Consider the following 12,377-nt stretch of genomic DNA (forward strand, 5'->3'; position numbering starts at 1 on the left):
ATATATAAGTAAGTATATTTGAAAATCCAAAAATGAATGACTCGAGACAATACAAGTTCAGATGACACCATTCAGGAGTTTATTGTATATAAACAGTTCAAGACACTACAAAAAAGTAGTGATAGACTGCACTGTTGTACAAAAACAGTAAGGTAAAAAGATGGTCCAGTGTAATGTTAATTTAAATAACAAATACAGCAGGTACTACATCCGTTTTTCACAGGAACAGCTGTTTCACAGATAAAAGATAGTGTACAATGTGCAAACTTTGAAAACTACTGTGATTTAAACACAAGCAGTTAGAAAATTTACTCAAGTTTACAATTGTAAAGTTAATACTTTAAAATATGTAAACAAACTAACAAACAAACTTGCCTTTTCAGGGCCCATATAAGTGCTGTACGTGGGCTTTATAAAGCATACTGAAACTCAGTAAATCTAGTTAACTGGGCCAAATTGATGTCGCAACAACAGCTTAGTCAATGAGGGAACTTGTTCTTTTGATTCAAAGTTCAGTTTGGTTCTGCAGTGTCTCAGTTATAATGCACATGCTGTGTGGTCCATGTGTGCATATACGCCATTTGTTAGAGGAATGTGATTTCCGTTGACTACGGGAACTTTCTTCAAAGAAGCCACATCATTGTTGACACAGGTTTCATGTGGGGGCAGGAAGTTTCTCTGCAGCTTGTGCTCCAGCAGCATGTGGTTCTGAGGAGGAAGACCAAGGCACGCCCTGAAAAGAAAGGAGATAGATACTGTAACTAAAACTGAGGAATATCAATCGCCTCAATCCTGAAAATCCCTCTGTTCAATCAACATGCAGCCTTTTAGACACAGAAAATCAAACAGATCAACTCACCTCATGATGTTCTCAATGGAGGCCCTCTGGCGGAAAAAGGCATTGACAACTGGAGTTCCTGATGGGACAAGAGGAGCCTTGCATAGGAAGGAGAGCAGTGATAAGACGCTGTGGAAAGACTGGAAGTTCTCTTCACCCTGGGGCTTTACAGTCACACGCTGGCAAAGCTCTGTCAGCATCACCAGGTCCAGGATGATTGGGCTGGCAAGTAGAGAGTCCTGTTAGAGAGGAAGCAAGAAGAAGTGAGTGAGCACTGTGTACTAGAATTAGAAGGTATACATATGTATAGAAGACAAACACCATTCTTTTTAATGACTGGACCAAAATATATGCACAACTTTGAACAATAAGCTAAATAATCATAATCAAAACCAAAATAATTTAAATTATTATTTTTTTTATCATAAATAATTAGTCATAGTAACACATCTACAGAAGATTGGTGCCGTTTCTAAAATTGTCTGTCAATGTGGCTTTTTTTGTACCAGTAGAGGGAGCCAAAGTTCTGCATTAAAATATATTTAATTACATTTTGTTGCTATAAAATTCTTAATAACAAGTAAAAATGAACCCAAATGGACTGAATTAGTGGGAAATATTATGCTCATGAACATAAACAAAATCAATGTGATGTTTTTATGTAGGGGGGTGAGGAGCTTCATCTGTTGAACAATTCAGATTTGGTGGAACCTCTTTGTTTCCGATGCTGTCAACAGAAACAGACTGACCTCACAGGTATTGTGCAGCGCAATAGTGTTGATCCCTCCCATCATTATTTCAGAAGTGTATTCATCCATGGCACGCTTGCTGTCTCCCACATATGGGACATATTTGATAACCACCTGAAAGAAAATAGAGACAGTCTGTCAGCTGATGTCTGTAAATACTGACACGGAGCTTGTCATCTGTCTGTGTTTGCGTCGTTCTCACTTACACAGTGGTCAGGTTTCTCTCCTGGCTCGTACAGTATGGGGTTGGACTGGACCATGTCGTCCACCACATTGCTCTTAGAGATCTCTTTGGAGCGGAACTGCTGTGGAGCCGACAGGTTTTTCCCATCGTTGTTGCCAAGGTGATTGTAGCTGACAATGGATGTTGGCTGTCAAAAGCAGAGAAACTTATTAAGTTGTTGTTTATAAGATAAAGTTACACTTTAATTGTATATACCTATAATATAACAGATGCTAATTCTCTTTGGAGAATTCAGACAAGTGGCTCAGTCTCATTAATCCTCACCTTGATCCCTGCACTGACCAGGAAGTCCACAAACACTGACTTGATCTTAGTCTGACCAGACTTGAAGTCATCACCGCCGATGAACACGCCTCTCTGCATGGCCAGCTCTACTGCTCCTGGGACAAAAGTATTCTGTGGGGAGCCATTGATGTAGGCGCAGCCCTCCAGTATACTGGCCACTGCAAACAGAGTGGAGGGGGAGACCTCTGCAGCTCCGGCCTGATGGATGAAGGGAAAACAAAGACACGATAGCTGTTACTGAGCATGTCATCATATTACGCTTAGTAGGAACACTTGACTACAGTTCCCCCGAGACTCTTTACATCACGTCGGTAAAACATCTCTCTTGTTGACTTCATGACTATCTTAAATTGAGCTATTTGCTGAGGATCAGAAGTCTGTGAAATAGACTCTTATCATTGCTGACAGCAGTACAAGCATGCTCAAGGAAGAAGATAAAATAAGAACTTGGCCAAGAGGGGCGAATCATAATTTTCTTTCCCCTGATCTGATATAAAAGGAATTGCTGTCTCTTTCAGACTCATTAAGACATTTCATTTACAAATCCAAAGTGTGTTAGAAGGGCTAATCTTTTCATCCTCTAAGCTTCATTAATCAGTAAATGTAATGAAGGATTACTGTTTGGTCCTAAGCATTAGAAAGAAATTAAAGTTGAGTGGGTGATTGATGATAACCACTGACCACCAACACAGTTTAAGTTGGCTCATTATTGTGATTTGCACTCAAACTTGATTCTGGATTTATTCTTATGGCCATTGATCTCACCTGGATTGCAGCCAGCAGGTTCTTGGCAGAGTCGTTGACCCCTGGGATGATATCACAGAAGCGCTCGGTGTTGGCGGTCCACAAAACAATGACTTTGTCCACACCACTGGCCTGACGGAAGTCTCTTATGTCAGCTGTAATTCGCTCCATCTGGAAGATCGTGTACTCTTTGAGACAAATTTCAAGAGGAAAAAAAGTAGACAGATGAATAAAAAGGGGAGTGAGAGACTTTTATTACCTGCTCCGCCATGGTGCCAGTGAGGACATTGTCTGCGCGACTCTCCTGATTTGCAGCAATGAACTCTGGAATGTAGATTGATGGTCTGGGTTTCAGGCAGCTCATGTGTGGTTGCAGCTGCTCTTGTAAAGACCAGTCAAGCACCTGAGCTCGCTCCATTGCACTGCCCAGATCCAATGAAGAGATATCCCAACCTAACAAAAAAAAAAAGAGGAAGAAAAAAATTATTTTTCAGAACTAAACAGGAAGGCTCACCTCTTTCAGCAATCCATTTGATCCTAAACTAGATTCTAGCATCTCTATGAAAGTGCTGGCTGTGCATGTGCTTCCTATAACATCATATGCACAAGGCTGTAAGTAATCCTGTTAAATAATCATAATAAATATTGACCAAAATAACTGTAATAATTTACAGAAGATCAGTGCAGTAACTTTTAGTTAAAACCTTCACCTTATGGAGACTCCCTATCCCTTTCATATGTTCTGGGATCAGTTTTCACAGCTGTCAACACTCCTATACTTGTCTGAACTTTCTCTCACACCCACACACCCCAGTCTTGAGTGTGTACACCCTGAGACGACTGTGTGGAATTGTTCTTACCATCAAACACAATGTCGTTAGGGTGCACCATGGGCAGGAGGTCCCGGAAGGGCACGTTAACCTCGCCCTCAAGCCCTGATCCCAGACAAACAGTAGAGGACTGCAGGAGGGAGCCGAAATAGTTCGCTTTCTGAGGGCAGAGAAAGCAAAAAGAATGTGATTTTAATCTCTGTATCGAATGTAATTCCCCATTTTTAATGGTAATTATAAATATATTAAGCAGTAATAACCAAAAATAGAAGGACCCAGCACATAAATATTACTACAGATGTCCTTATAAGGGAAAATCCCTAAGTAAGTTAAGCCTTTAACCCTCCATTGAACATGTCAGTATAATCAGCTTATAATGAGGCTGTACTTCTGCAGCAGGGGACATACAGCACACTGTGTTTCTACAACAGGACAAGAAGACTTGCTATTCATTCTGCAGTGGTAATTTTCACATCTCATTATGGCGTGCTGGTGGAATTCATTCACTCTCTTAAGTATTTGTATTTCTTTTATGTTATTAAATTGACCATACTTAGCATATGTCATATTCAATGAAATCGATTATTTGTGCAGCATGCGATCTATTTTAATGCAATAACTCACACAAAGTTGATTGGGAGGAGTTATTGTGCAGCAGGAACATCATATTACATTTTCTATTTGGTAGGTTTTTACTAATAAATTTTACTAATACCATAAAAAAGTCTATGCAAATCCTTCCGGAGCATACACATATGTGCGTATTTGTGACACCCGTCTCACCTTTACTCCGTTTTTAGTCTTCCAGGTAAGACCCAGTTTGTTGGCCAGTACGGCCGCTGTGACTGTGGTCCCGTTATTGCCTCCCCAGCCCACCAGCATCACTCCCAGCCGAGGCACACGGCGCTCGGTGCGGATCGTCATCTCAGTGGTGCGGGGGGTCACCTGTGACGGACAGAGCGCGGGTTAGCTGGGGGCTAAACGCGCACACATAACTATAAATGTAAATCACTTACCGTGACTTTGTTCCCATCTCTGTGCACCGACGAGGTCTGGTAAGAGTACTGAGCCTCAATGTGAGAGTCAGTGTACTTCACATTAGGGCTGTTGACCTGAACGTTCACGGACATGGCCGCAGAGTCTGAAAGAAAGAGGAGGAACAATTACATCATCTCCACACGGAAATTAACCTAGCGGAAAAAGCTGCCTTTCACTAACACATCACATTTAATCGACGATACTGGCACACGTGCGGAAAATAACAATTGGGTGCTATTATTCTAAGCCTGAGAGCTCTAACGCTTTCTAAGAAAAGTCGTTTTTTCTCCTCTGCCCTCCGAGAAAAAGCTGGTAAATTTTCTACGAAAATCCTAACAAACCGGTTTTTGTGTTTGGTCGTTCGATGGTGGAGCAGTCAAATTAAGAGAAAGCGGAAAATAAGTGAACTTAACCGGTAAACTCCCTCACCTTTGCACGGAATAAGTGTAAAAGTATCTAAAATGAGACTGCTTCCCGGCGTATAGCTGACAGCTCTTCGCTTCAACGACTGTAAATTTCCGCTCTCTTTAATTTGAAAGCGTCGGTTATGGTCTCCGTCCAGTTGGTGTCAGCCACGAGCTCGAGAGGTTCCCTCGTAGGACGGCTTCAGTGCCACAAGCCAATCCGAGCGCTCGGTCGCACTTTTATAGCTGATGCTGAGGGAGACGTCCGAGGACATCAGCAAATGGCCGGGCTTGGTTCCACTCACGTTTCTTCACATGAGGTGAAAAATTTCCATTCCGGAGAGTTCTCGGTGAAACCACAAAGGCCGGTGGTGAGGATTTGCTGGCTTTTAGATGTTTCTAGATTTTCCTGCAACTTCCCCTGCGGCGTCTAAGTATTTTTCCATAACATGTAGTGGAATAAAACAAAGAATGATACGATACAACATCAAGCATATTTCGGCTGTAATTGTTCATTGTAGTTCATAAAATTCATTTGATTTTTTGAATATGATAAATTACAATAGGTCACAATGTTATGCGTTTATTTTATTTTGTTTTTTCTTCCTAAAGGGTTTTGCTGCGAATTTTTCTACATTCTTAAATGCAAAACATCTTCAAACGCAGAAATACCGAGTTGGGAAATTGCAGGACGTTTAACTGAGAATAAAACAACGATAAAGAAAAACTCCGCTTTTAGCAAAAGCAGTAGGAAATTATGAAATTATTTTATACACTGTTTTATTCACTTTTATACAGTGCTAAAAAAAACCCCCAAAACAAATAACAATAATAGCAACAAAACCGGGGATGGTCGATCATCATAGAATAACACAATCTGTTAGAAAGAATAACCCACTGTGAATCTATTTCACCTGCTTCGATACACCTCAAAGTAATAATATCAGAAGCAACAATAAGACCCCCCCCCCCAAAAAAAACAAACAAACAAACAAACAAAAAAACCAAATGAATGAATTTGCAGGTGGTGGCCACAGACCATTGCTTTGCTGCTGTGACATGTTACCTCTAGCACTTTTAGCAGGGGCGTACCAGGATTCGTTACCCCCTTCAGACTTTGTGTATTCTAGAGCGGACATAGGAGGGGGAGGAGCCACAGCTTGGTTCACTCTATTGTGTTCTGCAAAGAAGGACAGGGCTCCTCTCTGAAATGAAATGCTTCCATTCTTACATAAGCTGCTTGTTATCGAAATGTATTTGTTAAAACAAACCTCTTAGACTTTAAAAAGCAAAAACACTAAAAAAAAAAAAAAAAAAAAAAGATCCCCTGGGGAAAAGCTGAGTTCTTTAAAATGAAGTTTACATTGGGCAGAGCCAAATAAAGGAACAAAAGCAACAGCAAAGAAGCAAAGACTGGATAACTTGGACTCTCCCGGACCCTTACGTGTATAGAGCAAAGAACCACTGACTCCTGTCCATAATGCAAAAAAACCAAAAGTATTGGTGCACAACAGCAACCAAGTTTTGACATGTTTGTTAGAATCTGAAGCACATTTCTCAATGCAAACATTTCCGGCCTGACCCGGTCTTTCCAGTGCATTACAGTCTGCCTATTATACACACATCTCCTCAGTGTTGAGCACTTTCAGTATATTAAGTTTGCTTCCCAGTGCAAAATGCCAATTGACTGTATGTCAAAAGCATCTGCAAGGCCAATCTACTAGTCTCTTTTACATTTACATTATGTCCTTTACATTATGCTAGATGCTTATATCCACAATGCGCCGGTAACGTTTAAGTCATGGTTCTGTCTCGTATACTGTGTTCTGTCTTGTGTATTTACTCAGTCATTTTACATTCCACTGATTTAAAACAGGCACCTTTTTTGAGAGGTTTTAATGGTGGAGGGGCAAATATATTGTTGGGAAATTTAGAAGATGTACTTCCTGACCTTGCTCCTCGTTATTTGATAAAACTGCCTGCAAGCCTGTTGACTTTGCAGAGTGCAAGGCCTGAGAGATGAAGTTCTGATTCATGAGTAGTTTGCGTTGTTGTAAAGAACGGAAACATTGTTACTGTCACTTACGTGTTGAAAATATGCACTTATGTTGTTATATATGTATGATTCTATCTAGACCAGGGGTGTGCAGTTTTCCCACGGGGCCACAGGAAACTGGGACTGTTATAAAGAGCGGTGCTAATAAGCTGAACTCAGTTCTGCTAATGGTACTGGAGCAGATGTTACAACTACCCAATGAAGGTCTTCTATGTTCCTCCGTTCTTTGTTTTTTTCTTACAGGTGCACCAGTTGACGATACATCGTGATTTTCTATTTGTGCTCTATTCTTTTATTATGCTTTCTCCTATTTTCTCCATCTTCCTTTTTTCCCCTGCCTGTAAGCTTAGATGTTGTCATACTAAACATATAATGTTATTACCTGAAATAACACTAATAGAAATTGATAAATAAACAGGTAAAAGAAACACACAAGCAAGAGGAGGCTATAAAGAATTTATAGAGCTCATCTTGGAAAAGCAAAATGTGTTGGCACAACATTGCATTCAGATCATAATTCTGATTGCAAAAGCTGCAAGACAAGAAAGGTGTAAAAGTAAAAAAGAAAAAGAAAAAAACAATTAGGCAATCTAAAAGTTACACGGGCATAGTAAAAGCACCAACTTTTTTTTAATCACTATTTAATATTTCATGCATTTAAGTCAGGTTTAATGTCTGTGGTGGAAATACAAAGGACAATGGACAGGTTATCTTTACTGAGAGAGGATCTGGATTTCTTAAACTTTATCCAGGCAAATGCTGTTTCACATATGAAGATAAAAAGAAAAGAAAGGTCCTCATGTGGAAAATTCTCTTTGAGAGAGAATTAAAAATCTAGCAGTAATACTGAAATAAAGAACTCTACCAGTAGTGAATCAGTTTGTGATTCAGTGCTCTTGCCCTGATTAAGCTAACCATTTTAGTTACATCATCAACAACAAAGTTAATTTTTAGCACTGACTTACACAACACCTGGTGTGTAATACAATGGAAAAATACCAATGTCGCTTCTGTGTTCATTTCAGTCTTTTTAACTTGCATCCGTTTCAAAAGAAAGTTGGAAAACCTATCCAAGCATGCAGTTGTCCTTGTGAACAAGTCACTCGATGTCACAGTCCCTTTCACTAAGTGCATTGCTGCCAGCATCATTGTAATCTACCATGTAAACAGATGAGCAACTGGGCAGTGTTGCGGATATCGCAGCTCTCAAGGACAAAAAGTTATATTTGTCTGCTTTGTTTTTCAGATAAAACTCCAGATTTCCTGCAGTGTTTGATCCATCTTGTTAAAGTTTGCCTGGAGAGGAGTACATTGTCAAATGCTTCTTTGAATCCATCAAACAGTTTTTGATGGATTTGCTTACTGTTCTTTTTGTGATTTTTGTGGAAATCACAAAGCTGGTCTTGGCTGCTCCATTTCTGGATGTGTACTTGATAAAACTTGATAAAAAGTCCTTGTTGTCTTTGCAGTTTTGCAAGAAAAGCCAATGATGCTACTGCTCTGCATCAGTCAAGTTCTTGTATTTCTCTGCATGTGTAGTCTCATTAAAGACGATTCAAATTGTAATCGTTAAACAAAGCAACTTGTTTTCCATAAAATAAGTACATGTCTTTACCTCTTGACTTCGGTAAATGGCCTGTATTTGTATAGCGCTTTATTTGGTCCTAAGGACCCCAAAGCGCTTTACACTATACACAGTCATCCACCCATTCACACACTGGTGAATGGGTAGTCACAGCCGCCCTGGGGCGCACTGACAGAGGCGAGGCTGCCGGACACTGCAGCCACCGGGCCCTCTGACCACCACCAGTAGGCAACGGGTGAAGTGTTTTGCCCAAGGACACAACGACCAAGACTGTCGGAGCTGGGGCTCAAACCGGCAACCTTCCGATTACAAGACGAACGCCCAACTCTTGAGCCACGATCGCCATATTAAGTATTAATGAATACTTAAAAGTCCATGTGTCGTTGAATACTCTGCATTCAGATCTGCTTTTAGGTCTGGCAAATGCTTGTAAACGTGCGTTCCAGTGCATTTAGAGTGAAGATGACCTGTATTGTGATTTTCCACAAAGTCACAGAAACAAGGCATTCTCTGATGTGGAGTCTACAGCTAGTGTTTGGCGGCTGAAATGGTAAATGGCCTGTATTTATATAGCGCTTTACTAGTCCCTAAGGACCCCAAGGTGCTTTACATATCCAGTCATCCACCCATTCACACACTCACGATGGCAAGCTACATTGTAGCCACAGCCACCCTGGGGAGCACTGACAGAGGCGAGGCTGCCGGACACTGGCGCCACCGGGCCCTCTGACCACCACCAGTAGGCAACGGGTGAAGTGTCTTGCCCAAGGACACAATGACCGAGACTGTCCAAGCCGGGGCTCGAACCGACAACCTTCCGATTACAAGGCGAACGCCCAACTCTTGAGCCACGATGGGACAAACTGCATGATGTGTACTTATTTAAGTCTGAATCCTAATTTCCTGTTGGGCTTTTGCAGATCTGTGACAATCATGATGACAATATGGTCAGTGACCATCTGGCAACTTCTGGCCTAATGGGCAAAAATGCATATTCCCTGACCAGTTACAACTGGTTGTTGCAGGTTGATTCCAATCGCTGGGAAAATGATTGCTAAAGTGCCGTTCACACAGATCTACAGACCACTCAGTTACCCCCTGGGAACCACCTATCAACAGGGAAAAAATGGTGCATTCCCCAATCAAACTCTTTGCCATTGGTTTGGCGTAACTTGAATGGATGTGGAAGACCTGTCTACAAACACTGGCGAGCTATTCTCTGAGCTGTGGTGAAACTCATAAAAGTGCGATTAAAAACTAGCAATGGAGACTGTTTGCCTTCAAAGTAAAAATTCTGCCCTAAAACACACTAGTTAGTTTGAAGGCAAACCTCTTCCATTTCTGGTTTAAGTTGAGCTTTTTCAAGTTGTACTCTTCAGCTAGTAGCTTGAGATTAACCTCAGCAGAGGTTGAGGTTTTTGAGCTTGTGGCAGCTTAGGTGAAGCAAATGGTGTGAGTTTTTTTATAGCATAAGCTTAGATAAATATGTATGTATAGATAAATAAATATGTCCATTCTCCTGACCTGTGAATTGTCATTGTGTAAACAGCGGCTAAAGAATTTAGCTCCTACGAAGCTACAAATTAACAGGATAAAAACTGAAAAGTGTTTGTGAAGACACACAACAGACCATGACTGACAGTTGGTCTCTAACTGATTTTCATTGATTGTTGCTATATGCCAATTTTTTGCACATATGATGAGTGTGAGAAAGAAAGAAAGAAAGGAGTGGTAACTTGGCAGTGAAGGCTTGAGGAGAAAAACAAATCTGCCTCAGGGGTTTTCATAGAGTTGTTATGGCCTGTACTGACGCTAATTAGTGAAGACAAAGACAAAGATGCTATTAAAATCTTGAGATCCTCCTACTTTAAACGTTCCTTGGCTCTTCCAGGAATGGTTCAATTACTTTCCCAACAACTCATTAGTTAGTATAGCTGGTGATTTCAGTTGTGTTGATTTCTAATCTCCATCATATCGAGAGGCCTGTACTATGAAGCAGGATTTCATCTTATCTTGGTAACTTGAGAGTTAAACCTGGATTTTCTGTTCTATGAAACTAGTTCATTTGTCTGGGTATCACCTATCATTCTCATCTCTAGATTAGAGGTTAACAGGTACAAAATCTTGCCTTTCTAGTTCTCAGAAAAATAGCTTCACAATTCCTGGAAGATACCGCAGGCTTCTATGTGCAGAGAGTATGACAGGGCTAAAGTTCTTAATAGCCTTTCAAGTAGTTCTCCTTCCCTGATATAAAGTTTCTTAGATGAAATTTTATTCCTTGATTGATTATTTGAGCACAAATAGATTTCCATGTAGACTAAGCCTGCATTTCAAATCTGTTTTTATTTTTATTCTTTACTTGCTCTCAAACTGATAGACATCACTTGGGAGGCAGCAAAAAGAATAGGTGTTGTCCAGTCTTACTGACCAAAGCATGCAAAGCACTAACATATTGATACAACACCTTTAATAGAAAACTATTTAAGAGAGCTCTCTTATACTCATACTGATCTCTGAAAAATAACTGAATAATTCCTGGAAGAAATGTTGAGAGCGCCTGAAGGGCTTTTACAGGTCTAAACCTATGCTGACTAATTGGTTTTCTGTAAATAGCTTTTCTATACACAGGAATGGTGAAAGAGTGGAGGATCAGTGTCTGCTTCATAGTATAGGCCTCTGATTGGGAGGAGGTTATGTTCAGAATTTTGGTTTAATATCGGCTGAACGTGCCAGATTTTCACAAATGTTCTTTTTTATGGCATGTTTGAAGTGCAGTATAGATTCTGTGCTTGGCAAATACTTTTTATAGTTAAGCAGCTTGTTAATCCATAACTTACTAGCATCACAAATGAGGCCAAGTTGTAAAGTTACAGCAGTGGAGGCTGTGCCAAACGTTGTCACTGGAATGTGAGAATGGTTGGCACAATGCTTGAACGCACAACAAGAAGAACTATTCAATCAATAAAGTCAGTTTAAACTTTATCTAAAGTGATTTACACATCTCCTTTTTGTTAGGTTATGAGACAATATTAATGTGTAAATCAAGCTTTAAATTTCAGAGCTGACTTATTAGAAACAAACAGTAGCAGTTCCAGCTCCTGGACACACAGAGCTGTCCGACAGTGGCTTAAAGCCCCAAAACACTTTAAATATGGCCTACAGTTAAACTCATGGTTTTAAAGGCCTGAAAGGTTTGCTGCTGACTGTCCAACCAGCACTGACACAGAGAGGTGAGCAGTGAGGGAATAGGACTATGGTTGAATGTCTGGCTCAGCTCCACACCGATTGGTTCTTGCTTTCCACAGTGAAGCCAGTGAAGATTTGTCACTGGCTTGTAAAGCTGGGGGTTGGTCTTGTTGCCAGGGAGGTGCTGGAAGGATGCCAGTGTTCTTCTTTTTTTTCCAACAAACTCCAGATGTTTCTGACCACATCAATGAACATTTTACATGATAAAATAGAAGTTCAAGTTCTAAGCATCATCAGATTATTTTTAGTCAAATAAATAATCAGTAAGATTTTTTTCCTGAAAAAAAGGTAATTAAGGACAAAATAGACTCCGATTTATTCTCAGAACCTTATACGTATTGATATTTATTTTTATTTT

At 40.3% G+C, this 12,377-nt stretch overlaps 1 protein-coding gene across 1 annotated transcript; it reads right to left on the reverse strand.

Annotated features, from left to right (window-relative positions):
• Positions 1-56: 56 nt before the first annotated feature.
• On the reverse strand, positions 57-5,333 carry LOC102193138 (inositol-3-phosphate synthase 1-A). Its single transcript, XM_005723690.1, has 11 exons — positions 5,158-5,333; positions 4,707-4,831; positions 4,474-4,635; positions 3,721-3,850; positions 3,120-3,313; positions 2,882-3,031; positions 2,096-2,314; positions 1,794-1,958; positions 1,588-1,701; positions 860-1,077; positions 57-733 (listed from the first exon to the last, which is right to left on the reverse strand). The coding sequence occupies exons 2-11, from the start codon at positions 4,818-4,820 to the stop codon at positions 538-540; spliced, it is 1,662 nt and encodes a 553-aa protein (XP_005723747.1). The 5' UTR covers positions 4,821-4,831; positions 5,158-5,333; the 3' UTR covers positions 57-537.
• Positions 5,334-12,377: the final 7,044 nt, after the last annotated feature.

The sequence above is a fragment of the Pundamilia nyererei genome, unplaced genomic scaffold (assembly GCF_000239375.1).
Source record: "Pundamilia nyererei isolate P.nyererei 1_Seehausen unplaced genomic scaffold, PunNye1.0 scaffold00010, whole genome shotgun sequence".
Lineage (NCBI taxonomy): Eukaryota > Metazoa > Chordata > Actinopteri > Cichliformes > Cichlidae > Pundamilia > Pundamilia nyererei.